The sequence below is a fragment of the Pipistrellus hanaki genome (assembly GCF_964339955.1).
Source record: "Pipistrellus hanaki genome assembly, chromosome: 19".
Classification (NCBI taxonomy): domain Eukaryota; kingdom Metazoa; phylum Chordata; class Mammalia; order Chiroptera; family Vespertilionidae; genus Pipistrellus; species Pipistrellus hanaki.
In genome coordinates this window covers 25225130-25252820 of record NC_140521.1, presented here as the reverse complement: position 1 = coordinate 25252820, position 27691 = coordinate 25225130, and the positions used below count along the sequence as shown (strand labels likewise).

Sequence of the window (27691 nt, the reverse complement as noted above, 5' to 3'; positions counted from 1 at the left end):
AAAAAAAAAAAAGGAGACAGTCAGAGCCTCGGATCGGAGAAGACATGAGTTTGAATCTGGCCCTGCCATGTATCAGATGTATATGTGGCACCTTGTTCAACCTGTTAGAGTCTGTTTTCCTTTTGTAAGACAGGAATAATTCTTACAGTGTCATTTTGTAAAGAACATGGGAAGTTTATAAACCTCAGTGGGCTGCTAGTCAACATTATTTTTTTTAATTTAATAAATCTTTATTGCTCAGATTATTACAATTGTTTCTCCTCCCCCCCCACCCCCCATAGCTCCCTTCCACCCGGTTACCACCCCACCCTCTGCCGTTAACCCCCCCCAACCCCCCGCATTGTCCTCATCCATAGGTATACAATTTTAATCCAGTCTCTTCTTGTACCCCCCCACACACCTTTCCCCCTGATAATTATCAATCCACTCCCTTTCTTTGCCCAATGATTCTATTATATTCACCAGCTTATTCTGTTCCTTAGATTTTTAGTTCACTTGATTTTTTAGATTCACTTGTTGATATATATGTATTTGTTGATCATAATTTTTATCTTTTTTCTTCTTCTTCCTCTTCTTAAAGAATACCTTTCAGCATTTCATATAATACTGGTTTGGTGGTGAGGAACTCCTTTACCTTTTTCTTATCTGTGAAGCTCTTTATCTGCCCTTCAATTCTGAATGATAACTTTGCTGGGTAGAGTAACCTTGGTTGTAGGTTCTTGCCATTCATCACTTTGACTATTCATTGTCACTCCCATCTGGCCTGCATAGTTTCTGTTGATAAATCAGTTGATAATCATATGGGTACTCCTTTATAGGTAACTAACTGTTTTTCTCTTGCTGCTTGTAAGATTCTCTCTTTGTCTTTTGCCCTTGACATTTTAATTATGATGTGTCTTGGTGTGGTCCTCTTTGGATTCCTTTTGTTTGGGGCTCTGTGTGCTTCCTATACTTGTAAGTCTATTTCTTTCACCAGGTGGGGGAAATTTTCTAACATTATTTTTTCAAATAGGTTTTCAGTATCTTACACTCTCTCTTCTTCTGGATCCTCATAATTCTGATGTTGATACACTTGAAGTTGTCCCAGAGGCTCCTTACAATATCTTCAACTTTCTGGATTCTCTTCTCTTCTTACTTCTCCAGAGGAGTGTCCTTTGCCTCTTTGTATTCCAAATCTTTGACTTCATTCTTGCTTTCCTCTAGTCTGCTGTTGGGTCTCTGTATAATATTTTTTTAATATATTTTATTGATTTTGTACAGAGAGGAAGGGAGAGAGATAGAGAGTTAGAAACATTGATGAGAGAGAGTCATTGATCAGCTGCCTCTTGCACACCCCCTACTGGGGATATACCCACAACCAAGGTACATGCCCTTGACCGGAATCGAACCCGGGACCCTTCAGTCCCCAAGCCGACGCTCTATCCATTGAGCCAAACCAGTTTCGGCCATATAATATTTTTTATTTCAGTCAGTGTATGTTTAATTTATAGTTGGTCCTTTTTCATATCCTCTAGGCTAGGGTCTTGTTAAATTTATCGGCCTTAAACTGGAATTTTTAGCTTCTCAAAAAAGTCTATTCCTATAGCCACAGTATAGGAATCTTTATTAAACTGCTACTCCATTGGGAAGTTTTAAAGACAAACTATGTGATTATTTTAAGTTGTTGCTTTGAGGGCATTGGAGAACTTGATATAGCCACTGGCCAGATAGTTAACTGAGTTCTCAAATATTACTTCTCTGAAAAACCTGCATGGTCCAGGATCTTAAGAATGGCATTGTCTTCTTGCCTTAATTCCTAGAATTTCTGTACTGGGAATGTCAGGGAATAAACTCTGATGGGAGAAGTTTAAAAAAAAAAAAAATTATCTGCCTTTACTAGGAAATTCTTGAAAAACCTTATAACTGTGGTTTTGAACTCTATATCCAGTCTTTTGTTCTCCTACATTTCTTTCGTTTGAGATCTGTTTCCTTGTCTCAGCATTTTCACTGCTCCCCTGAGTTGGTAGGGTAGCTTTGTGTTTGCTGTCCTATATAGCCCAGTGAGTCAGTCTCCCCAGTTACCTGAGGTAGACACTCTTGATGCTCCCCTTTGTGGACTGTGTGTACAGCCTTATTGTAGTTAAGTCTTGATTGTTTTTAGTATCACTGGGAAGAATTGACCTCCAGGCCAATTGGATGTATCAGCTGTGTCTATGCTGGGATACCTTCTATATTGGAGACAGTCTTATAGGATCAGACTTGCAAAACTGCAAAAGCCTCTGTGCTCAGATGGATGGGGTGGAGTCTCAGGGCTGAGCCGATAGTCTTGGCTTCCTGTCAGCCCTGCCCTTGTGAGGGCGCTTCAGACCTCTGCCTTTCAAGACTCCCCTGAGTTTCCACCTGACAGTCCAAATTCCCCCTGCAAGAGCGTGGGTGCCCCAGGGGCTTGCCTGGAATTGGGTTGGATCTCTATATAACATTTTTAATCTCAGTGCAATCAGAAGTTTCCGACTCCTTCTGCTATGGAGTGGCTATGGCAAGCTCCACAGTCAGACCTCTCTGTGCACACTCACTCACACATGGGTGCGTCTAGACACTGCCTGCTGCGGCTCCTGGCTCCCCTGAGTCTCCCAGTCTCTGAGTCTCTGGGTGCCTTTCTCTACAGTCCAGATTCCACCCCTATGAGCTTGGATCCACCGGGTTTTGGCTGGGGTTGGGGTTCAGTGCAGTCATAATTGGGGTTCAGTGCAGTCGGGGGCTTCCTTTCCCTCCTGCCAGCCAAGCACTCATCTGCCCTTCCTCTCTGTGCACATGTCTCCCTACCTCAGCATTTTGCGGTTCCCCTGATCCTTGAGCCTCTTTCCTTCTTTCTAGTTGTAGATTTTTCCACACAACTTTCCTCTGGTTTTGGATGATGTTGGTTCTGTCTTTTAGTTGTTGTTTTGAAATTGTTGTGCGAGGCGGCAGCTTAGGTATTTACCTAGGCCACCATCTTGACTCTCCTAGTCAACATTATTTATCTTCCATCCCTTTTTGCCCACTTCATGTTGAATATTTCCATCCTTAGACCTCCGTTTTCTGATTTGCTGGCTGTCTCTAGCTTTCTGAAACTCTGAAGCTATCGGGGACACCTCAAAATTGGCTTCTCACTCAGTTGGAACTCTACTTCCCAGGGTGCTTGAGCCTCTTCATTATCTTGTAGTCATTGACTGAAAGCCCCCTCCCCACACACCCCTACACATACATGCATTTATACACATATACCCCTACACATACATGCATTCCTACACACACACACACACACACACACACACACACACACACACATACACACACACACCTGCAGAGTGGCCAAGAGCTATAACCCATCAGTTAGAGAACTTTCTAAGTGCTGGGGCAGTTGATTCTGAAGTGTAGTTTATTGTAAAATTACTAAGACAACCCACATATTTCACTTTTATTGAGCCTTTTAGAACCACGCTGCACAGCACAGTACACTTTGGTGAATAAATATGTTTTCAGTGCAGCTAGGAAAGAGTAATGGGATGAATGTTCCCCATATGCCTGAGCTCCCAGGGCACTATCCACCACATGCAGCCTTGAGTTGTGGGGAGGTCTGACAGTGACACACATGGTACCACAGCACCTGAAAGAGACACTTTGCTCCAAAACTGCGCTCTCTCCTATTGCTGTGCCTCCTGGGTTGCTCTCTGGCCTTGGCCACCAGAGGAGGGGTGTGCCCAGGAAAAAGGTCAGGGATCTTTGGAAGGAGATCCAGGGGGCATCCACAGAAGAATGAGTCTTTGTCTTTGCATTTGGCTGACAGCGGGAAGTCTGTGGCCCAGGTTATAGGATTATGATTAGTCAGACATGATTAAGCAAATGTTAAGATGAACTATACTTATTCAGCAAACATTTATTAAATGCCTACTTGTGTGCTGGAGAATGCAAGCAACATTGGGATGTGGCTTAAAGAGCTCTTAGTCTGCAAATGGGAGATGCTGATGCCCAGAGGAGGCCTTAAGTCCAGGGAGGGTACGGGGGGGAAAGGTGCTTAAAGAAAGGGTTACAGATATATTGAATAGCTTTCTTTGAATCTCGTATTAAAAGCTGGTCAGTAGGTTCCATTCTGGTCAAGGGCACCTACTGTGGTTGCAGTTTCCCCACCCCAGTAAGGGCACATGCGGGAGGCAACCAATCGACGTGTCTCTCTTATGTCAGTGTCTCTCTCCCCCTCCTCTTTCACTCCCTCTAGAAATCAATAGGAAAAATACCTTGGGTGAGGAAGCTGGTTAGGAATGAGAATGGGAGTGTGGCTTGTAGGCAGAGGTGCGTCACGGGCCTGAGGAAGAGCAGGGTGCCTGCACTGGCAGAGCCAGGGGTGTGACAAGGAGGGGGAGCCAGAGCCACTATGGAAGGTTCCGGGCAGAGAAGACCGAGCTGTCCAGGCGTTTTCAGCATTGTGGTTGGCATGGAAAGGCTCAAGGCAGTTGGGTCACATCCTTCCTCCTCTGAGGCAAGTCAAGAGGCTCCATAGACTCTAAACACTGTTGGCTTCATGGTTGGATGACAAGGTGACAAATGGTGGGAGGTGAAGTGCGTGGCTTCCCTCTTCATGGCCTGTCACTGTTGTCTGGGCTGCCTGTCCTCCCAGTGCCTTTCACTGTCCAGGGCGCCTCAGCAGGGCAGCTCCCTGACTCTCCCTCCCCCTTGCCCTGAGCACTGTCCTGTGACCCAGGTCCAGCCCACCTCAGAGCCCGGATGTGTGCCAAGATGGCAGTGACTGAGGACAGCATCTCTCAGACCTCAGCTCCACCATCAGCTCTCAGTTTAGGAAAATCAACAGAAATCTCAGCAGAAGGGACCGCCCCTGCCTGCCTTCCAGGCTCTTGCCCTGATCACTTTGGGGAATGTGCTCCTGCTGGCCTCTAGGAATGAGTGCCTGTGAGCAGGGACCAGCCACTCAGCGTCACGTTCCCTGTGCATAACCCACAACCAGTGTCCTTGAGCTGGTGCTTTGTGGACTTGTAACATGAATGAGGCAAAAATGGCCAAAATCTGAAAACCTTCCTGTTACGTGAATCTCCTCCTGCTGTGGGAAGCCATCTGAGAGCCCAGTATCCTTGATCCTGATCCTGCCCTCCTCATACCTCCTGAGTGACCTTGAACATGTTGGATAGTTGAGCTGCCAGCCTGCAGGAGCCCATCATTGGTCCTGCTACAGAGATGGGGCAGGCGAGACTGCTGATGGACAGCTCCACTCATCTTCCTCAGCAGCAGGCTGCGCCTGGTGAGATTGGTGGTGCACTGGTCGCCACAGGCCTGAGGCTAACGAGCTGGTCTGGACAGAGGTTTACACCCGGTGGCTGGAGAGGAGGCCAAGCCTGACAGAGTGCAGGGCCTCGGCAAGGGGAGCATAGTATCCACCCTCTCAGGTCAGCTTGACCCTGAGCTCGCTCACAGCTAATAGCTCATTATTTAGTCCCGGAGGCACAGAGTGAAGACAGTCACAGCCACGGGGTCCAGTGTTTTGCTTCCTCTCTCTGCGCTGCGCACCCCCAGTCTCACCAGTAGCCTTTCTCTATTCCTCACCCTCTGCTCCCTCTCTGGTGCTGCCACCATGGCGTCCAGTCCTTGGGCAGGGACCTTAGGACTTCCCTTTCAGCACAGTCATAGGAGACCATCGAGATGCATGAGCACCTGCTTCAGCCCAGTGCTCCCAGTCCTCTCTGCCCCTCAGTACAGGGGCAGCAGCCAGGGCTGTCACTGGGAACCAGGGCCTGAGCAAGCTGTGCATTCTGCGTGAGAGCTTGTGGTGGGCAGAACACAGGGACTTTAATCCCTGCCAGTCCTGAAATGTGCGAGTTTTATGAAAATCTCTATCACCTGAACTTGGGTGTATAATGCATGGTTCACTGTGTTTGGAGCAGCATTTCCCAATGCCTGTCTGAAAGAAACTGGGAGGCAGCCATGGTTTGGGAAGGCTCCATGGCCAGTGTGATGGAAGGGTGGTGTGATGGAAGTGCGGTGTGAAGGGAAAGGAAGTATGAAGGGAAGGGAGGTGTGATGGAAGGGTGGTGTGATGGGAAGGATGTGATGGAAGGGCAGTGTGATGGAAGGGTGGTGTGATGGAAGGGCAGTGTGAAAGGAAGGGAGGTGTGATGGAAGGGTGGTGTGATGGGAAGGGTGGTGTGATGGAAGGGCAGTGTGATGGAAAGGTGGTGTGATGGGAAGGGCAGTGTGATGGATGGGAAGGACAGTGTGATGGAAATGTGGTGTGAAGGAAGGGCAGTGTGAGGGGAAGGGAGGTATGATGGAAGGGTGGTGTGAAGGAAAGGGAGGTGAGATGGGAAGGGTGTGATGGAAGGGTGTGTGTGATGGAAATAGCAGTGTGATTGATGGGAAGGCAGGTGTGATGGAAGGGCAGGGTGGTGGGAAGAGCTGGGTGAACCAGAATCCAGCCACAGAACCATGTTGCACATCTGTAAAGCACTATGTGCGGATAAGTGTTGTGAATCTTGAAGAATCAGATATCTCATGCAATGCTTTTTAATTTTATTGAAACATGAAACTTTATTTTTATAAAATTTCTATAATGGCTCCTGGAAAAACTAGTGCCCTGGGGAACAAACCTTGGGAAGCACTGGCTGGGAAGGTGTTATCATGTAGAAGCTGGGCTGTTCCCATGTTTGTTCAGGAGCCAGTGCTCAGCCTCACCTAGCAAGGCTGTGCTTAGACTTAAAGCAGCGTTTCCTCACTGAGGGGCTGGGGCAGAGACCCCGCAGTCTGACACACTGTGGTAAGACGCACTGCTGCCTTGGTGGTCCTCTGCAAGCTCCCCCGTGAGTGATACAGATGGGATGAGGCATCAAGGAAGATTCTGGATCTTTTCATCTTAAGGAGACTTTGAGGGGTAAGAAAGTTAGAATGAAAAGGCCAGAAGACAGACGGGCTGACTTCTGAAAGGGCTGTCCTAGGAGTCTGCAGTTAACATTCATTCTTACTCAACATATTGTACATTAGAAGGAAATGCCTTCTTTAAATATATATATATATATATATATATATATATATATATATATATATATATATATCTTTATTGATTTCAGAGAGGAAGGGGAGAGAGACTGAAACTTCAATGATGAGAGAGAACTATTGATTGTCTGCCTCCTGCCTCCTGCACGCCCCCTACTGGGGATCAAGCCTGCACCCTGGGCATGTGCCCTGACCAGAATTGAACCAGGGACCTTTCAGTCTGCAGGCTGACACTCTATCCACTGCGCCACACCGGCAGCAGGGATGGATAACACAGAGGGCGGGACTCCCAAGTCACACAGAGCAGATCAGGGATCACAGGCTGAGCTCGTCCCTGTGCAGATACGATGCTGAGCTGCATGTGCAGCTCATCTGGTCCCGGAGACAGCCTCTGAGGCTGCCATCGTTTTTGTTCCCACTGTGCATAGCAGGCCTGACGCCTAGAGAATTAGAGGCTGCCCCGAGCCTCTAACGCGGTGGTGAGGAGCCTGGATCTCACCTACTGTATGCCCAGCCGCCACTGTGTGGCTGTGGGCTCTGAGACTGTCAGGCTCTGCGTGTGGGAGAGGATAGAGGAGAGGCGCCAGCTGCCCACAGGAAGGAGGCAGGGGAGAGGGGACACCACTCTGGTCCCCACCAGCCTTATCAGTAGGGACCCTGGGTACCCTCAGCCGCCTGGCTGGTGCCCCCACTGCCTCTCCCTTGAGATGCATCCTTCTCCTTAGCCATCTACCTCTGCTGGCTGACCACCCCAGCCCACAGGCAGTTGCCGTGTTAGGACAGAATACCAGCTTAGGCGTCAGACTCTTCTCTGGCATGGTCCACTTCCCTCACAGGAATGTGGGGGACCCACACACAATGAATCATCAAGCAGCAGAGAGCGTCAGGGGCTGGCGACTCCATAGGGATCTTATGGCTTCTCCCAACCGGATGTGCAGTCTGCAAGCTGCAGGGAGCAGTTAGACCGGCTCAGGGGGTCCGCGCAGCCTGGGCTGGCAGTGGCTGGTACAGACCCGAAGGGGGTGCAGAGGTGGGCAGGGGCCAGGGAGCTCAGTCTCAGGGAGATGCCACTGAGGAGAGCAGTGCTTCCTGGAGGAGCACCGGAGCCAGCCCCAGGAGCCACCTCTGCCCGTCGGGTTGCATGGCGGTGGACTGTCGGGGTCTGTGCCCTCTGTGTGCCCGCTGGCAGCAGGCTGTGTGTGAGGCGCTCACAACGAGTATGTGAGGAGGGGACTTCCTGCGCGAAAGCTGATCACCCACACCCTGCCTCCGGGCCTCCTGGAGGGCCCGGGGTGTGGGGCCCAGGGGTGCGGGGCCCAGGGGTGCAGGGGCCAGGGGCCCAGGGGTGCGAGGCCCAGGGGATAGGGGCTCAGGGGTGTGAAGCCCAGGGGACAGGGGCCCAGGGTGTGGGGACCCAGGGGTGCGGGGCCCAGGGGTGCGGGGCCCAGGGGTGCGGGGCCCAGGGAACAGGGGCCCAGGGGACAGGGGCCCAGGGGTGTAAAGCCCAGGGGTGCAGGGGCCCAGGGGACAGGGGCCCAGGGGTGTGGGGGCCCAGGGGACAGGGGCCCAGGGGACAGGGACCCAGGGCTCTGAGCTCAGCCATGAGGAGGCTGCTCTCCCTGGGGCACGACTGGCTTCTGTGGGACCAGGCTTGGGGTTTGCATTTGAGGAGATGAGCCTGGGCCGGGGCCAGGGGCCTGGTGAGGACATGGTCCGGAACATCCCCAGAGCTTCTGAATGTCACTGCCCCGATGGGGAGCTCTGGCTGCCTGCCAGAGGGACAGCCACCTGCCCCGCATGGCGCTGCCCGGCCCGCACTCCTCGGGCACTGTCTCCTGAGCCTGCATGCCCCTCGGACCAGCCTCCGCCTGGCACATGGGCACCAGGTGCTGTAGGAATGAAAGTCACGTGATCAAGGAGCCATCCTCGGCCTTCAGGCCAAGAGTCTCCAAAACAAGCTTGACTGTGTCCCCTCTCTGGACCGTCCCCTCTGCCCCATCTGCACAGGAGAGAGTGCCAGCGCCTCCTAGACCCTGCCAGCCTACCCCGTGCACTCTGTGTGCTAACCCAGTGAACCCAAACTTCGGGGTGCCTCACGCCTGGGGACCCGGGGGCACTAGGGCGGCACCAGAGGCATCGCCCCTGTTACAGGCGCAGTGGGCCTGGCGGCAGTGCGTGGGCCACGCTCTGAGGTGCTGCCCTACCCGGGCACGTGGAAGAGCCGTGCTTCCTCCCGCCGAGCCTGCAGCCGGGGCCTCTGCCCAGGTGGTGGTTGCCGGCCCAGCAAATGCCTGCACTCTGTCCCCACAGCCCGGGGGCACCTCCTGTGACCGTCCTGCCGCCACCAGGCACTGGTCCTTCCGCTCCTCCAGAACCCACCACCCTCTAGGGACCTGCTGTCCTTTCCTTTCCTCCCAGCGGCGCTGCTCTCAGGACAGCTCAGCCCGGGCTGGGGTTCCTGCCCAGAGGAAGGCGTGTGCATGGGCATCACAGGGGACAGGGTGATGCCTGCAGGCCGCCCTTCCCCATCCTGACTCTGCTGTCTGACTGGTCTTCCAGGAGTTCTCACTGCAGAGCATGGACGGCCTCGTGGACGATCGCGTCAACATCCTGGGATTTTCCATTTTCAACCAGTCCCACGCTTTCTTCCGAGAGTTTGCCCAGAGCCTCAACCAGTCCTGGCAGGAGAACTGTGACCACGTGCCCTTCCGGGGGCCAGCGGTGAGTGCCACCTGAGCCCCTCCGGTGCCGGGCTCCCTCTGAGGGCAGCCAGGACACCCACCCTCCTGGGGCACCTTCTCCAGGCCCAGCTGGGAGGTGGTCCCGGGAAAGAGTGCCCACCAGCACGCTGTGGGTGAGAGGAGGGGAGAGGAGGGACAGAGTGCTGTGGAGGAGAGGGGAGGGGAGGGGCAGAGTGCTGAGAGGGAGGAGAGGGGAGGGGAGGGACAGTGCTGTGGGGGAGGAGAGGGGAGGGGAGGGACAGTGCTGTGGTGGAGGAGAGGGGAGGGGAGGGACAGAGTGCTGTTGGGGAGGAGAGGGGAGGGGAGGGACAGAGTGCTGAGAGGGAGGAGAGGGGAGGGGAGGGACAGAGTGCTGTGGGGGGAGGAGAGGGGAGGGGAGGGACAGAGTGCTGTGGAGGAGGAGAGGGGAGGGGAGGGGCAGAGTGCTGTGGGGGAGGAGAGGGGAGGGGAGGGACAGAGTGCTGTGGGGGAGGAGAGGGGAGGGACAGTGCTGTGGGGGAGGAGAGGGGAGGGACAGTGCTGTGGTGGAGGAGAGGGGAGGGGAGGGACAGAGTGCTGTGGGGGAGGGGAGGGGAGGGGAGGGGCAGAGTGCTGTGGAGGAGGAGAGGGGAGGGGAGGGGCAGAGTGCTGTGGGGGAGGAGAGGGGAGGGGAGGGGCAGAGTGCTGTGGGGGAGGAGAGGGGAGGGGAGGGACAGTGCTGTGGTGGAGGAGAGGGGAGGGGAGGGACAGAGTGCTGTGGGGGAGGGGAGGGGAGGGGAGGGGCAGAGTGCTGTGGAGGAGGAGAGGGGAGGGGAGGGGCAGAGTGCTGTGGGGGAGGAGAGGGGAGGGGAGGGGCAGAGTGCTGTGGGGGAGGAGAGGGGAGGGGAGGGACAGTGCTGTGGGGGAGGGGAGGGGAGGGGAGGGACAGTGCTGTGGGGGAGGGGAGGGGAGGGGAGGGGCAGAGTGCTGTGGAGGAGGAGAGGGGAGGGGAGGGGCAGAGTGCTGTGGGGGAGGAGAGGGGAGGGGAGGGACAGTGCTGTGGGGGAGGAGAGGGGAGGGGAGGGGCAGAGTGCTGTGGGGGAGGAGAGGGGAGGGGAGGGACAGTGCTGTGGGGGAGGGGAGGGGAGGGGAGGGACAGTGCTGTGGGGGAGGGGAGGGGAGGGGAGGGGCAGAGTGCTGTGGAGGAGGAGAGGGGAGGGGAGGGGCAGAGTGCTGTGGGGGAGGAGAGGGGAGGGGAGGGGCAGAGTGCTGAGAGGGAGGAGAGGGGAGGGGAGGGACAGTGCTGTGGGGGAGGGGAGGGGAGGGGAGGGACAGTGCTGTGGGGGAGGGGAGGGGAGGGACAGTGCTGTGGGGGAGGGGAGGGGAGGGACAGTGCTGTGGGGGAGGAGAGGGGAGGGACAGTGCTGTGGGGGAGGGGAGGGGAGGGACAGTGCTGTGGGGGAGGGGAGGGGAGGGGAGGGACAGTGCTGTGGGGGAGGAGAGGGGAGGGGAGGGACAGTGCTGTGGGGGAGGGGAGGGGAGGGGAGGGACAGTGCTGTGGGGGAGGGGAGGGGAGGGGAGGGACAGTGCTGTGGGGGAGGGGAGGAGAGGGGAGGGACAGTGCTGTGGGGGAGGGGAGGGGAGGGGAGGGACAGTGCTGTGGGGGAGGGGAGGGGAGGGGAGGGACAGTGCTGTGGGGGAGGGGAGGGGAGGGACAGTGCTGTGGGGGAGGAGAGGGGAGGGACAGTGCTGTGGGGGAGGGGAGGAGAGGGGAGGGACAGTGCTGTGGGGGAGGAGAGGGGAGGGGAGGGACAGTGCTGTGGGGGAGGGGAGGGGAGGGGAGGGGACAGTGCTGTGGGGGAGGGGAGGGGAGGGGAGGGACAGTGCTGTGGGGGAGGGGAGGGGAGGGACAGTGCTGTGGGGGAGGAGAGGGGAGGGGAGGGACAGTGCTGTTGGGGAGGGGAGGGGAGGGGAGGGACAGTGCTGTGGGGGAGGGGAGGGGAGGGGAGGGACAGTGCTGTGGGGGAGGAGAGGGGAGGGACAGTGCTGTGGGGGAGGGGAGGGGAGGGGAGGGACAGTGCTGTGGGGGAGGGGAGGGGAGGGGAGGGACAGTGCTGTGGGGGAGGGGAGGGGAGGGACAGTGCTGTGGGGGAGGGGAGGGGAGGGGAGGGACAGTGCTGTGGGGGAGGGGAGGGGAGGGGAGGGACAGTGCTGTGGGGGAGGGGAGGGGAGGGGAGGGACAGTGCTGTGGGGGAGGAGAGGGGAGGGGAGGGACAGTGCTGTGGGGGAGGGGAGGGGAGGGGAGGGACAGTGCTGTGGGGGAGGGGAGGGGAGGGACAGTGCTGTGGGGGAGGGGAGGGGAGGGGAGGGACAGTGCTGTGGGGGAGGGGAGGGGAGGGGAGGGACAGTGCTGTGGGGGAGGGGAGGGGAGGGGAGGGACAGTGCTGTGGGGGAGGAGAGGGGAGGGGAGGGACAGTGCTGTGGGGGAGGGGAGGGGAGGGGAGGGACAGTGCTGTGGGGGAGGAGAGGGGAGGGGAGGGACAGTGCTGTGGGGGAGGGGAGGGGAGGGGAGGGACAGTGCTGTGGGGGAGGAGAGGGGAGGGACAGTGCTGTGGGGGAGGGGAGGGGAGGGGAGGGACAGTGCTGTGGGGGAGGGGAGGGGAGGGACAGTGCTGTGGGGGAGGAGAGGGGAGGGACAGTGCTGTGGGGGAGGGGAGGGGAGGGGAGGGACAGTGCTGTGGGGGAGGGGAGGGGAGGGGAGGGACAGTGCTGTGGGGGAGGGGAGGGGAGGGACAGTGCTGTGGGGGAGGAGAGGGGAGGGGAGGGACAGTGCTGTGGGGGAGGGGAGGGGAGGGGAGGGACAGTGCTGTGGGGGAGGAGAGGGGAGGGGAGGGACAGTGCTGTGGGGGAGGGGAGGGGAGGGGAGGGACAGTGCTGTGGGGGAGGGGAGGGGAGGGACAGTGCTGTGGGGGAGGGGAGGGGAGGGGAGGGACAGTGCTGTGGGGGAGGGGAGGGGAGGGGAGGGACAGTGCTGTGGGGGAGGGGAGGGGAGGGGAGGGACAGTGCTGTGGGGGAGGGGAGGGGAGGGGAGGGACAGTGCTGTGGGGGAGGGGAGGGGAGGGACAGTGCTGTGGGGGAGGAGAGGGGAGGGACAGTGCTGTGGGGGAGGGGAGGGGAGGGACAGTGCTGTGGGGGAGGGGAGGGGAGGGACAGTGCTGTGGGGGAGGAGAGGGGAGGGGAGGGACAGTGCTGTGGGGGAGGGGAGGGGAGGGACAGTGCTGTGGGGGAGGGGAGGGGAGGGACAGTGCTGTGGGGGAGGGGAGGGGAGGGGAGGGACAGTGCTGTGGGGGAGGAGAGGGGAGGGGAGGGACAGTGCTGTGGGGGAGGTGAGGGGAGGGGAGGGACAGTGCTGTGGGGGAGGGGAGGGGAGGGGAGGGACAGTGCTGTGGGGGAGGGGAGGGGAGGGACAGTGCTGTGGGGGAGGAGAGGGGAGGGGAGGGGCAGTGCTGTGGGGGAGGAGAGGGGAGGGGAGGGACAGTGCTGTGGGGGAGGGGAGGGGAGGGGAGGGACAGTGCTGTGGGGGAGGGGAGGGGAGGGGAGGGGCAGTGCTGTGGGGGAGGAGAGGGGAGGGGAGGGGCAGTGCTGTGGGGGAGGGGAGGGGAGGGACAGTGCTGTGGTGGAGGGGAGGGGAGGGACAGTGCTGTGGGGGAGGAGAGGGGAGGGGAGGGACAGTGCTGTGGGGGAGGGGAGGGGAGGGGAGGGACAGTGCTGTGGGGGACTGGAGGGGAGGGACAGTGCTGTGGGGGAGGGGAGGGGAGGGACAGAGTGGGGGAGCCTCCTGGCCGCACTCCTGAGGGGACTTGCTGGGAACTGCCTGGGTTAACCCAAGGACATTACCATTGGAAACCCCATAGCTGGTGTGTCCCTCACTCCATGGAGAGCGCAGGCCAGAGGGGAATGGGCATGTGGGGTCTTCTTCAAGGGCAGATGCTGGGCCTTTTGCAGGTAAAACTGGGTTCTGGGGTCTGACTCTGGGCCCCATGCTCCTCGCACACCTGCCCCTGCCTCGTGGAGGCACTCCCCCCTACCTCTTCCTCCCCCCGTGTCCTCCTCACACGCACTCCACTCCCTCCTGTTGTCCCCGTGGGCGTGATGGCCTCTGTGGGACAGGGCATGCGCGCTGTGTCTGTTTGCAGACACGCTCTCCAGAGATGACAGGGGGCTTTCTGGACCTGTCCTTCCGGGGGATCATCACGCCCCACAGGCTTCTGTGATGTCAGAACCACTTTCTGAAGAGCTGCTGCGGGTCTACTCTGAGCTGGTGGCCGTGGCCAGAAAGGCCAAGGCAGAGCCAGGCCACGGCTCTGTGCGAAGGAGGTAGGCTCGGAGCCCAGGCCAGGCGGTTCACGGTCACCGCGCTGACTACTGTCTCTGGCTGTTCCAGCTGCCCTCCTCTGCACAGCGCTGCAGCCTGGCCAGAGACAGCGGCCAGGGGAGTGACAGGTGAGGGACAGGGTGTGGGGGAGGCTGGCTCCTGACTTAAGGATGTGAAGAAATGGGAACGAGTCATGAGTAGAACGCGGTGCCTTCCTGAGTGACGTCCGCCTCCGGGCTTTAAAGTAGAAGTGGCCCTGGCTCTGAGAACACGTGTCAGAGGCCAGGACGATGCTGGACCTGGGCACAGGGCACCTGATGGCAGTTGGCCAGGATGGTGACCAGGCAGTGGACGGGCCGAGGACAAGGTGACCTTCCGGCCGCTCTGCCAGTGGGGTTGTGGCGGTGGAAGGCACAGGAAGGAGGGCAGCTGCGCCCATGCAGGGCAGGCACCTTGATGGGGAGAATGGGGGGGGGGGGGGGAGTTAGGGTATAGGGCCGAGCCCGGGGAAGGCCTCGCTGCACCTGATGCGGCGTTCTGACCTGGAAGCTGAGACTCCTTGGGTAGGATTTGGAGGAAGTCCTCACCCACGTCCTGGCCTTCCCTCCCTCCAGCTGCCATCACCCAGTGGGACGCCAGTGGACTTGAGTGGCTCAGAGCACTGTCTTAGGAGAGGAAACAATCACTGCCTCCCCTCCATCATGGACCCACCCTCAGCTGCCAGGGCAGCACAAGGTCCCTGCTCCCCTTCCAACTCCCCCGGAGGGTCACAGCCCTCTGTGGTGCCCACAGGACCTCAGGACCCGCGAGAGCCCTGGAGGCCTGCGGGCGGTGCCTTTCCCGGCGGCACTCTGGCCGCTCACGGTGCTGGGCTTGGAGGCGGCAGGACCTGCTCTTGAGCTCGGGGCTGTGTACGCCGTAACCTCAGGTGCTTCATCTGTCATTTTGAGCGGCTTGCGCTTGGCCATCTTAGAGGGTCATTAGGAAGACAAAATGGGATATGGTTCTGTCTTCAAAGCACAGTTATGCGTTGATGGAGTTGACTTAACCTCCTGTGTGCCAGCCATGGGGCTAGGCATTAGTAATGGTATCAGGAAGGTTTTGCCACAGAAATGCTATTTGAACACCAGTCCCCAGTCTCACAGCAATAAGCATTTATGTAGCTGGTGCCTCTCAGTGTCAGCTAGGGGTCAGCTAGGGGTCATACACTGCCTCTCAGTATCCGCCAGGGCTCTGTGGTCTCCGGAGGAAGGAAGGGTTATAGGAACTCACTGCATATAATGTGGAAGGAGCCCACAGCTCCTTCCACATTATATGGAAAGCCACGCATACCCCCCACCCCACCGAGCAGCACCCTTTAGAAAGGTGGACAGGAGACAGGTGCCCTAGGATGTCCCTCCCTCTGCTCCCCGCCCCGCATCCCCAGCTGGAGTTGTTCTCAGGAGAAGCATTCAGAGAATCTTGCAGGCCCTGAAGTTTGAGATTCCGAAAACATGGGGAGCAGGCTTACACGGACCTCCCCGCACACGGGTCACTGGCTAATGAGAGAGCATCCGCCAAGAAAGCCTTGTTTAGACAGAGTGGGGATGGCAACCACCACGGGGCCTGGTGGGGAGATGTGGCAGCAGCAGGGCGAGCTGTGTCTGCAACGCTGCAGTGAGGAGGGTCCCCGGGCTTCGGGCACCTGACACCCTCCTCCCAGAGGCCTCTCCAACCCTGCCCCCCCCAGACTCCCTCTCAGGGCTGGCCCCGTCGTTGCTCACACTCCCTCAGTTTCTGTTGTCTGAGACCCATGTGTACAGCCCAGTGCCATCGCCTCCTGGACGCCATCCCCAAGGACAAGTGTCTTCTGTGTTTCTCATCTGCCATTTCCACCCCCACCCCTCAGCCTTCCTGCCCCCAGGGAGGCTGACTTATGCTTAACGTGATGTAGTGCTGAGGCTGAGCCCCGCGGGCAGATTTCACTCCAAATTTAATTTGATTCAGTAAATACGTTGGAGGCAACACAGGCCAGGTCATGGTGGGTGTGCTCTGCAGGGTGTAGAGAAGAGGCCCCATGAGTTTCTGCCCTAGGAGTCTGTTTGCAGTGCAGCAGGGAGTGCAGAGATGACAGCACTGCACTGACCTCTGCCCTGGTCTCCAGGCTCCACAGCAAGGCCCTGCCTCACCTCTGCACCTGCCTTCTTCCTCGCCTGCGCCCTCCAGGGCTCTGCAGGCTGCGCCTCTGCCTGTGCTCACACGCTCCATCTCTGGAACACCTTCCCCTGCCTTAGCTGCTCCTCTCCCGGCTTCCACATTCCTCCACCAGAACCTTTATCGCTCAGTTCCAACACACCTCCTCCAAGAGCCATTTCCTTGCTCCCCCAACCAGATGCGCTATCTTCTGTGGACCCCTCCGAAGGTCCCCGACTCAGCCTCATGTTAACCTCTGTGTGCCCTGTCTCCCGGAGCCCCGCCCCGTTCACTCTAATCTGCCGCAGGAGCAGGGCCTTACTCAGCTGGCCACGTGTTGCCTACAGACCCATCGAGTCAGTTCGCACCGCGGGCTGGAGGGCGGACCGCTGTGAGCGGCATCCTGGGGTCTTCCCAGAAGGAGCCACCCTGGCCTGAGTCTGGTGGAGGGGGCAGATCTGAGGGGAGCGGCTGGGCTCCTTCCTCTCCCGCAGACAGGCAGCCCCATTGCCTTTGGGGGATTCCTGCGAGCAGTAAACGTGGGTGCTTCCCTGGAGCAAAGAGAGAACGGTCTCCTTGAAATCATTGGGGCCCCGGAGCTTGCTGGCCCGATCCCGAGAGTCCTTTGCCAGCACCGTCTGCCTCGGGGGAGCAGCTGGACCCGGTGGAGCTGGAGCTGGTGCTGGCACAGGAAGTGGCCTCAGGCAACACAGTGCAGCTTTTCTCTTATCTCTAATTGGCTTTCTCTTTTCTCCCCTTTCCTTATCCCTTCCTTCAAACCCCGGCCCTTCCTCTCCGCTCCTCCCCCTCCCACCCACGCCTCCTACTGCACCTGCTCTCCTGCCCGTCCCAGCTCTCATCGGCCCTGCTGTTCGACGCCCTCTACACGGTGGTGACCGCTGTGCGGGAGCTGAACCGGAGCCAGGAGATCGGCGTGAAGCCTCTGTCCTGCGGCTCTGCCCAGATCTGGCAGCACGGCACCAGCCTCATGAACTACCTGCGCATGGTGAGGGGGCTCGGGGACCATGCCTGGCAGGCCAGGGGAGAGCCCCTGACATGTCCCTCTCTGGCAGGTCTCCTCAGCGAGCTTAGCCCAGACAACAGTGACCTGTGGCATCCCCGCCCGTGCTCCCTAATCCCTAAAATCCCCAAATCCATGGCAAGTCTGTTCACAGACGATGGCCCTGGAGAGCCTCCTGGGCTGGGCTGGACCCCGTGCCTGGGGCTCACACGTGGTCCCAGCAAAGCTGCACTCTAGGTGGGTGGGCGCTGCTGCTGTAGACAGGGACCCTCAGGCCAGCACTTCTAACTGGGTGCCGGTCCCCGGTTCTCAGCCATGTGTCCTCTGGAGGTGGATGTGGGTCCCTAGCCCAGGACGCCGACCTCACATCTGGGCAGAATGGCTCGGATGTTGCTGAGTCAGGTGGTCCTGACTTCACTGGCAGGGGCTAGGCATGTGTCGGGGGTGGAGAAGCTGCCCTAGGAACAGCCGAGGGCCAGCAGGAGGGGCTCAGGGGGATCTGAACTTCAGCTGGCCTCGTGGCATTGGTTTAGGCAGCAGCTGTGAGGTCCTTAAGGGTGAGTATCCTTCCCCTCCGGTCCCAGCCGGTTCTGAATTGGCTCCAGGGCCATCGCATTTAGTTTCGGGAGCCTGTGCTGAGAGGCAGATAGGAGAGTGGGCCTGTGTCCCCTTTGCGGGCATGCAGGTAGCGTCCTCAAGCAGCACATGCGTGGGCCGCGTGCAGAGGCCGTGGCCCCAGGCCTGTGTGCTGTAACTCTCTCTCTCTGGACAGGTAGAATTGGAAGGTCTCACCGGCCACATTGAATTCAACAGCAAAGGCCAGAGGTCCAACTATGCCTTGAAAATCTTACAGTTCACAAGGAATGGCTTCCAGCAGGTAAGCCTGGCTCTGACACCACGCGGCACATGCCTCGTTGCTCCTCTCTGTCCCAGTCCGTTTCTCCCTGGCGCCCAGGGCAGCCTCCTGCTCCCCGTTCTCCCCAAGAGCAACAGGTGCCCCTCAGGCCAGGCTCCCAGCTGCACTGCTCCCGGCTCCCTGCCCCTAGGCTCAGCCAGTGTGGGTCTTGGATGGCAGCCCCAGCGAGATACCAAGAAGGTGTCATGCTTTGTTTGGGGCGAGGGGAGGCAAGGGGGTGTCATGTAAGGAAGCAATTCCCAAGCCTTGTCCACGGTTTTGGCTTATTCTGCTCCCTGAGTCTCTCTCTGACCCTGAATCAGGGTTAGAGACCCGTTGCTTGCTGGTTAGACACAGAGGAACCCCATGGGCACTGAGGATTGCCTTTAGTTTTGGGATGGGTGGCCAGCTCTCCCCGTCTGCTCCTTTCTGAAGAGCCAGGCTCCCTTCCCTCCCTGCCAGTGCTGCCCCTCCGCCGCTCTCTGCTGCCTACCTTCTCCCCTCAGCTTAGGTGTTGTGTCCTTTGTAGCTCCTTCCAGCTCCCTATCTTCATTCTCCTCCGTCCACTTCTCCTTTTCTCCAACTCTGCTGCACCAGAAGAAACGGGGATTCTGACAACTACTCCAGTGACTCTCTGAAGGCTTCCCAACCTCCTGTCACCCTAACAATCAGCCCCTTTCTTAGCCTAGCCTTCACGAGCCTCCGAAAGCCTGAGGCACAGGGCGCAGTGCACTGAGCAAGCAGGAAGCAGACAATCGCTAGCTTCCTGGCTGTCAGGACAGCCAAACACGGGACACAGCACTGCAGGGTGCTTCCCAGGCGAAGCTGAGAGTTCATCTTCATCATGGTCATCATCATCATCAGATCTTCTTCATTTTCATCATCATCATCATCATCATCATCACCTTCTTCTTCTTCTTCATCATCATCATCATCATTATCATCGTCATTATCATCTTCTCCTTCATCATTGTCATAGCAGGTTCTATTTACTGAGGTCTTACCATTGGCCATGTAAGTGTGCCATTTGTTTTCTCATGGACCCCACCGGTCTGGCACTGTGTGCGAACCCCTACTTCATAAGCAGGGAAACAGGACGATGACTGACTTGGCCTTGAATAATTAGAAAGATCAACTAGCTTTGCACCCAAATGCCTCTAACGCCAAAGCCCAGGTTCTTGACCATTTAAATCAATCATACATTCACGTTACCTTGGCGGTTTAGTAAAAAGATAAGGTTTTAGACTCTCCCCACCAAGAGACCGATGGGCTCAGGGAGCAAGGCGTCAGGCCCCACAGTGACTCCGAAGGTGCCCGCCAGCGCCGGGCCCTCCACCCCACGCCGGCCCCTCTGCACCCAGGTCTGGGGGCCCCAGATCCAGCTCCTTCCAGGGGGACCCTGAGGACACGGGGCCGTGAGGCCAGGTCACCTTCTCAGATACAAACCACAAAGAGGAGTCCCAGGTGGAGCGCAGTGGGCCGTGTGACCTCCCGCCGCTCTGGGCAGGCTGTGTGGGCTGTAAGCAGCCACAGAGCTGTGGCTCTGGCATCCACATGGCCTGTGGTAGCAGCTTGGCACCACGCGGAGTCTCATGTGCTCCTTCATTTCCTGACAGTTTTCAGGGCCTGTGCTATGGGGAGTGAAGGTGGGATGAGAAGGCGGGTCCCTGCTCCCAAGAGAGCACACAGGCTGGAAAGCTGAGATGACAATTGGGGCCATTAACCCGTCGTGCCCTGGGGCACACTCCCAGACAGGGGCCTCCCCTGCAGGGAATGGCCGCTGACTTGCTCTGAGTCCCAGCTGGGGGAGGGCTGGAGCAGAGGCAGCCTTCCTTCAGTAAGCAGCTACTGAGTGCCTCCTGCTGTAGTCCCTCCCGGGCAGGTCAGAGCACAGGCAGTGTCTGCTTTTGTGGACCTTCTTCTGGGGACAGACACAGTATAACATAAAGCCCAGTGCTAGCATTAGGGGAGCAAACAGACGGTGAGGAAGTGAGCGTGTGAAGCTGGTCACTATGGAGAGCCATCCTAGGACAGCGCCTTTGCCCACACTGCTTGTTGCCTCCTGGTGGGAGGGATGCCAGTCCCGTCCGTCCGAGGTGGCGCTGGGGGAGGAGAGTCCCAGGCGCAGGGAAAGGGTGCCTCTTGAACATCTGTGTGCGCCCGGCCCCGCGCTGTGCCCTGGCACAGAGCACAGCTGCCCTGGTGAGCTGCCCTGCAGGCATAAACCCCATTTCCCAGATGAGGAGACCGAGACTCAGGAGGGAAGGAGCTTGGCCCAAGGAAAGGACTAGCCAGGACCTTTCCTTGGGCAGACTGGAATCACTCCATTCATCCTCCACAGAGCTTGCTCTCACGTCGCCCACTCCTGGCCCGCTTCACCATCCCGCACAGCTAAGCCGCCACATCTCGCCTGTGACCCAGGCCTCTGGCTTTGCTGTCACCTGGGGGCGGGGGGGGGGGGGGGGGGGGGGGGGGGGGGCCCTGACTCCCAGGGCATGGCGTCCTCTCTCTTTGACAAAAATTTTGTTTTGTTTTGTGTTGTCTTCCCTTCTGGGCTACCAGCTAGTAGGCGCTGGGTTTGGTTATTTGGAAAGCACTGTTCAGGGACTCTGGGTGAGTCTGAGCCAAACACCCAGTTCCCTGCTGTGGCCGATGAAGGGAGGATCACAATTTTAAAAACAGCCTCCAGGGTTTAGGTTGCTCTCTGCCATCTACAAACCACGCTTGATGGTTGGGGAGGCTTTCCGTCCTGGGGCTCCTGGGGCTTCCGTAGAGCCCGTGGGGGGGACGCTGGCGGCCTGGGGTGAGCGTCTGAACCTGGGCCAGGCCCCTGCCTGTTGGCTGAGAAAGACAGCAGTGCTGTTTCCATTTCTCTGGCTCTGTCCTCCGCGTCTGCCTGTGTGAAATCCATCTCCATCCCATGCCCGCCCCTGCCCCCATTTCCTGCATAGTGTTGGGTCAGCACCCCGCTTCTGATCTGGAAGAAATAGTGTAGAAAGAGGTGAGGAAGCAGAAGCCCCGCGTCAGAGGCCTTGTTTGCTAGTAACTTGGTCCAACGCTCAGAGCTCCGAGCAGCCCAGGTGACCCTGTCAGGGCTGCGCTGACCAAGCACATCTTTCCTCCGAGGATCTGAACCCATCTAACGGCCCTGACGGGGCTCTTGGGAGAGGGAAGGCGAAGGAAGGGGGCCTGGCATCCCCAAGACAGACTCAGGTCTGGCTTCTCGTCGGCCGGCTGTATGCCACACGAGCGTGGGCAGCGCCTTCCTCTGCTTGGGGAGGTGGGGCCCTCCTCACAGGGCCACCCACCCCCACGATGACGGGGCTGGGTTTGCAGGCCGCCCTCTCCCGTTGCCAGTGACAGGAGGAAATGGGCTCTGGAAGCTGCCTTGAGAAAAACTAACGTGCTGGGTCTCCTGCCCGCTGTGCTGTGCTGAGGGTGCGGAGAGGTGCTGAAAAGTTACCTGTCGACCCTGGCAAAGCTAGACTCTCCATAAAGAAGCTGAAGTGGAGAGAAAAGTAATGGGCCCACATCCACAGCGCTAGTTGGCCTCAGCCCTGAGAACGAGTTCGCAGAGGCTGGCCCCAGCAGCAGGGCCGAGGCCAGCAGGAGGGGCCCTGGAGCCACCAGGCTAATGCTCCAGCCCAGGCAGGACCATCCTCGCTGCCCCGAAACACCGCACCCTCCCCTGGAGCACCCTCCCCCGTGGGCCTCCCATCTCATGGGCCTGGCCACGGTCTGCCCCTCACCCGCCTGCCAAGCAACCTGAGGTCCTGCTTGCTGGTTTCCCTGGCTCTTCTGATACCTGATACTTCTCCGTCCATTCCTGAGACTTAGCACAGGCATGCTGAGTGCCTACTCTGTGCCAAGGGCTGGGAATGCAAGTGACATGAGCCCTGACCCTCTTGAGCTTATGGTCTTAGGGAAAAGCAGGAATCGCAGCCAGGGTGTGTCCTGTTCCCAGTGCAGCACAGCCTGCTGGCCTCTGCCCTGCGCCTCTGGGTTTCTCTCTGCTAAAGCAGACACCCAGCTCAGGTCCCCACTACCACGGAGCCACCCCATGGGGCACAGAACTGAGACAACTGGGAGACAATCCCCTCCCCACCTGACGCTAGATTTCCCTTTACCACGGGACTTGCTTCCTAGAATTAGTCCCCAAACTGTTCATTCCTTCTAAATTCCGGGTCTTAGAGTCAATAATGCCTGCCCTGCCCCTCCTACAGTGCCCCTACCCCTCCTGCAGTCCCCCCACTCTCCTGCAGTGCCCCTACCCCTCCTGCAGTCCCCCCACCCTCCTGCACTGCCCCTACCCCTCCTGCAGTCCCCCAACCCTCCTGCACTGCCCTTACCCCTCCTACAGTGCCCCTACCCCTCCTGCAGTTCCCCCACCCTCCTGCACTGACCCTACCCCTCCTGCAATGCCCCACCCTCCTGCAATGCCCCCACCCTCCTACAATGCCCCTACCCCTCCTGCAGTGCCCCTACTCCTCCTGCAGTGCCCCTACCCCTCCTGCAGTGCCCCTACCCCTCCTGCACTGCGCCTACACCTCCGGCACTGCCCCTACCTCTCCTACCGAGCCCCCACCCTCCTGCAGTGCCCCCACCCTCCTGCAATGCCCCCACCCTCCTGCAATGTCCCCACCCTCCTGCAATGTGCCTACCCCTCCTGCAGTGCCCCCACCCTCCTGCAATGCCCCTACCCACTCCTACACTGCCCCTACCCCTCCTGCACTGCCCCTACCCCTCCTGCAGTGCCCCTACCCCTCCTGCAGTGCCCCCACCCTCCTGCACTGCCCCTACCCCTCCTGCAATGCCCCTACCCCTCCTCACTGCCCCTACCCCTCCTGCAGTGCCCCTACCCCTCCTACAGTGCCCCCACCCTCCTGCAGTGCCCCCAGCCTCCTGCAATGGGCCTACCCCTCCTGCAGTGCCCCCACCCTCCTGCAATGCCCCTACCCTCCTACAGTGCCCCCACTCTCCTGCAGTGCCCCCACCCTCCTGCAATGCCCCTACCCCTCCTGCAGTGCCCCCACCCTCCTGCAATTCTCAGCACCAGGCAGAGAGGCACAGGAGCTCCTTACAGGAGCCAGCCGAGCCGCCTCTTCCTTGGAGCTCTGATTGTTTAAGTCCATTCCTACTGTTAACAGAAAAAAAAAAAAAAAAAAAAAAAAAAAAACACATTGAAACCTGTAAAGAATTTTTGTGAGTTTATTTGAGCCAAACTGTCCACATATGCCAGGAAGCAGAACCTCAGTAATGCTTAGGAGAATGTCGGGTTACATTTTTATATTTATACATTGTAATCAAAGGAAAGGGACGTAGGTGAGTTACATGAAATTCATTGGAGATAGATTAGGGAGGTGGGACAGAGCAAAGCGGGGAAACCTCTGGGATAGGGTAAAAGGTGAAATGATGGACATGAGCTTCTTCTACAGAGATGGATATAAGATACTCTTGTTGTGGGGTCGAACCCTGGGTTCAAAATAAGACCACCGGAGGCTGATGGTTAATTAAAAAAGCAGGCAAAGAATTTATTGAAATATCTGGCCAGGGCAGGTGCAAGAGCACCACACCCAGGCGAACTCCAAATGCCTGCGCCGCTTTAGGGGCAGGTAGTTATTTTTAAAGGTTCTGAGAAGGAAAACCCCCATTCTGTAACAAACTGTTGTTTGGAATTTTTTTGCTGTTCTTCCTAGATAAAATGTTGCTTTCTAGTTTGCTTTAGCCCATTTGAAGAATGATGAAGATAAACTTAGCTGTCTTACCTTGCAGGCCAGAGACCAGATATGCCCACAATCTCAATACCATGCCAGGTGCACTTTCTCAATTGGATAGAACAGCATTGTTTTTCAAGGCCAGCATAGAGATAACCACTAAGGGTACATAGGGCTAGCTCTTCAATAAGAAAAAGGAAGTTCTGTCTGTAATCTTGCTTAGAATTTGAATTCATCCTATTTCATTCTAACATAATTAACAGTTGACAATTAACTTGATAACAATAACAATGAGGGAATGTCTTGAGGCCATTTGTTGTGCCCTGAGGGGTCTGGGATAAAAAGGAAGTTACAAGTTACCCAGACATCTCACAGATATGTTATCTCATATGCAGGAAGGCAGATGGGCTCAGTAAAGAAGATCTAAGTTGATCTTTGTCAGGTGAAATATCAGTCTAGGACAATGACTACCCACTATAACCTGTTTGTAGTTAGATATTTAATTTTCAAACTATCTTTTGTGGTTATTTTAGGTCTCTGAGTTTGCAAGACTGCCACGCAGTCCTCCCCTGAGCTTGTCAGGTTATCCTGTGGCTCTTTTCTTTCACGCTACGGAAAGGGAGAGGTTGGCCAAGCCAGCCACATGGCAGAGTAAGAACAAGAGCCGTGTTTCCTTTCCAAAGCTGGCTCCTCAGCTTAGTCATACACTGTAGGAGGCTCCCCTGGCATTGAAAGCACCACCTGGCACCACACAGGCTCCACCCCCTTTGCTGCCCCAGGTCCAATTGGTACTTAATTCCTTCACCTTTTCACCCAGTCCCAGCCCACTCCCCTCTGGCAACCAGTCTGTTGTCTACATCTTCTAGTCTGTTTCTATTTTGTTTGTTTATTTTGCTCTTCAGATTTCACAAATAAGAAAAATCATGTGGATTTGTCTTTGTCTAACTGGCTTATTTTACCATAACATCTCTGGGTCCATCCATGTTGTCACAGAACAGGATCTCACTGTTTTCATGGCTGAGCGATGTTCCCTGGCATCTCTGTTCCACCACCTCTACATCCTCTCGTCTTGCATTGCTTTCATATCCTGGCTATTGTAAGAAATGCCACAGTGAACATGGGGTGCATGTATTCTTTCAAGTCAGTGGTCTGGGTTTCTTGGGACATGTGGCCAGAATGGAATCCTGGGTCATAGGCAGCTCCATCTTTAATTGTTGAGGAGCCTCCACAGCTTCCCACAGTGAGTGCGCCAGTTTGCCTCCTACCCCTCCCACCCCTCGCCAGCACCTGCTGTTTGTGTACTATTGATGACAGCCCCTTGTGGTTTTAATTTCCATGTCTCTGGTGATTTGTGATGTTGACCATCTTTTTATATGTCTATTGGCCATCTGTATGTGTCTGACCATTTTTTAATTGAATTGTTTGGTATTTTGGTATTGAGTTGTATGTTTTTAGTTTGATGTAGTCCCATTTTTTATTTTTTTATTTTGTTTCCCTTGCCCAAGGAAATAAATACATCAGAAAAACATATTGCTAAGAGATTTTATTGCCTATATTTTTTTCTAGAAGGTTTATTTTTTATTATATTTAAGTATTTAATCCACTTGGAATCTATTTTTGGGTGTGGTGTGAGAGAGTGGTCCAGTTTCATTTTTGCATGTATCTGTTAAACTTTCCCAGTGTTTGTGGAAGTGACTGTCTTTATTGCAGTCTGTGTTCTTGCCCCTTTGTCATGGATTAATTGACCATAAAGGTATCGGTTTATTTCTGGGTTATCTGTTCTGTTCCATTGATCTGTGCCTCTTTTATATCAGCACCAGGCTGGTTTGATCACCAAAGCCTTGGGGAATAGTTTGATACCTAGTATTGTGATCCTTCCAACTTTATTCTTCTTTCTCAAGATAGCTGCGACTATTCGGGGTCTTTTGTGATCTCATACAAATTTTCGGATTATTTGTTCTAGTTCTGTGGAAAACACATTGTTTTTCATAGGAATTGCATTCAATCTATAGATGGCTTTAATGCGTTAGTTCTTTCTATCCACGGGCTGGTATGTGCTTCCATTTATTTGCATGTCCAGTTTCTTTTCTCAGTGTCTTTTATCTTTTATCTTTACACTTTTCCAAGTTAGCGGTCTTTTATCTCCTCGGTTAAGTTTATTCCTCGGTACCTGTTTCTCCTGCGGCTGTAAATGGGATTCTCTTCTTCATTTGCTGCACACATTTTCAGTTTGGGAAAGGAATATGCACACCCTTGGAGCTGCTTTTGCAGACCTGGCTCAGCACGCCGCGGGTGGCGGTGGGGAGAACAGACCTGGAAGGTGGGCACGTGGGAGCTGCTGGTTGCGCCCCTCCCCCTGAGAACCATTGCAGTGGCTTAGCTTTAAGGGGGAATGCTCGGAGGCAGATCCTTGGGGGAGAGGGGGGAGGTTGTTGGGAAGCTGCTTAGAAGGTCCCCGAGAAAACACGGGCATTTCTCTTAGTGAAGGAGCCAGGGAAGGGGGTCCTAAGGGTGTGGATAGCTGACAGCAGCAGAGACAAGGGTACATTCTTGGATAGGAGGCGTGGGGGCTGCAGGCTGCAGGCTGCAGGGCCCCAGGTAGGGCCTTGCTTTGTCCTAAAGATCACTGAGATTTCCCACCCTCCTCCTCCCCCCTCCAGGGACTGCTGGGATTTGAAATGAGAGTGGAAGGCCCCAAACCATGGATTCATTTCTCCCTTAACACTTGCTTTCTTCCTCCAGGAGCAATACTCCTCCGTTAATTAAGCCTATTGAGTCCCTCCTCCTGTGAGCGCCTGGGCTGGCTGGCCCGGCAGGAGGACTGCCTGGCAGAGGTGCGACTGGGGCGGTCACTGTGGGGGCAGTCACCGTGGGAGTGGTCATTGAGGGCCTCTCCCGCCCTCCCCAGTCCAGGCAGCCCGGGCCTCTCTCCCACAGGACAGGGGCGGGCTGCTAAGGGCTTGGATGGAAAAGTCGCAGACTGCAGCAGCAGATGCACACACAGCCTGCAAACAATAGTAGCTACTTGTATTTATTTCCCTGCGGCTGCTTCGGGCAGAGGAGGGGCCCGGACATGCTGCATTTAATGTCTGTCCTGCCGAGCTCCCAGGGACGTGGCCAGTGCTCAGTGACTCCTTCTGCGTCTTCCCGGCGGCTAGGACCTTGGAGCTGTCTGTGTGTCTCCCCTGGAGCTGTCTCCCCTGGAGCTGTCTGTGTGTCTCCCCTGGAGCTGTCTGTGTGTCTCCCCTGGAGCTGTCTGTGTGTCTCCCCTGGAGCTGTCTGTGTGTCTCCCCTGGAGCTGTCTGTGTGTCTCCCCTGGAGCTGTCTGTGTGTCTCTCCTGGAGCTGTCTGTGTGTCTCCCCTGGAGCTGTCTCCCCTGGAGCTCTCTGTGTGTCTCCCCTGGAGCTGTCTCCCGTGGAGCTGTCTGTGTGCTTCAGTTCCAGGTGCTCTGCTAGCGGCTGGTTACAGAGTCTGACAGGGAAGGGTCCCGGTCCTTATGCCGAGCATCTTCACACCCTTGAACAGGAGCTGCATTAGGTACAGTCTAGGACGCACACAAACACCAACCTGCACATAACTAAACCCAAACCTCAGCGACCACGCCACCTGCTCTGTGCGCTGTGCCCTGCTACACCCTTGGAATACATTTCACCTTAGAGTGCCGGTCTTAGCCCATAAATTGGTTTCACACCGGGAACGGCACTGCCCTGCTCCTGACCGTTACAGCAAAGAGCACGGGTGGAGCAGGCATTGGATGAGGCGTCTTCCGTGGTTCTTTCTGCCTCTCACCTTCACACCGGC

At 56.8% G+C, this 27691-nt stretch overlaps 1 protein-coding gene across 4 annotated transcripts in view; it reads left to right on the top strand.

The window, feature by feature from the left end:
• GRIK4 (glutamate ionotropic receptor kainate type subunit 4) overlaps window positions 1-27691 on the top strand; it is a 245804-nt gene that overhangs the window by 156696 nt on the left and 61417 nt on the right. For all 4 annotated transcript variants that reach the window (XM_084868424.1, XM_084868422.1, XM_084868423.1 and 1 more), the window contains 3 exons: window positions 9574-9735; window positions 17114-17266; window positions 18054-18158. In XM_084868424.1, coding sequence (XP_084724550.1) covers window positions 9574-9735; window positions 17114-17266; window positions 18054-18158 — 420 coding nt within the window. The remainder of the gene's footprint in view (window positions 1-9573; window positions 9736-17113; window positions 17267-18053; window positions 18159-27691) is intronic.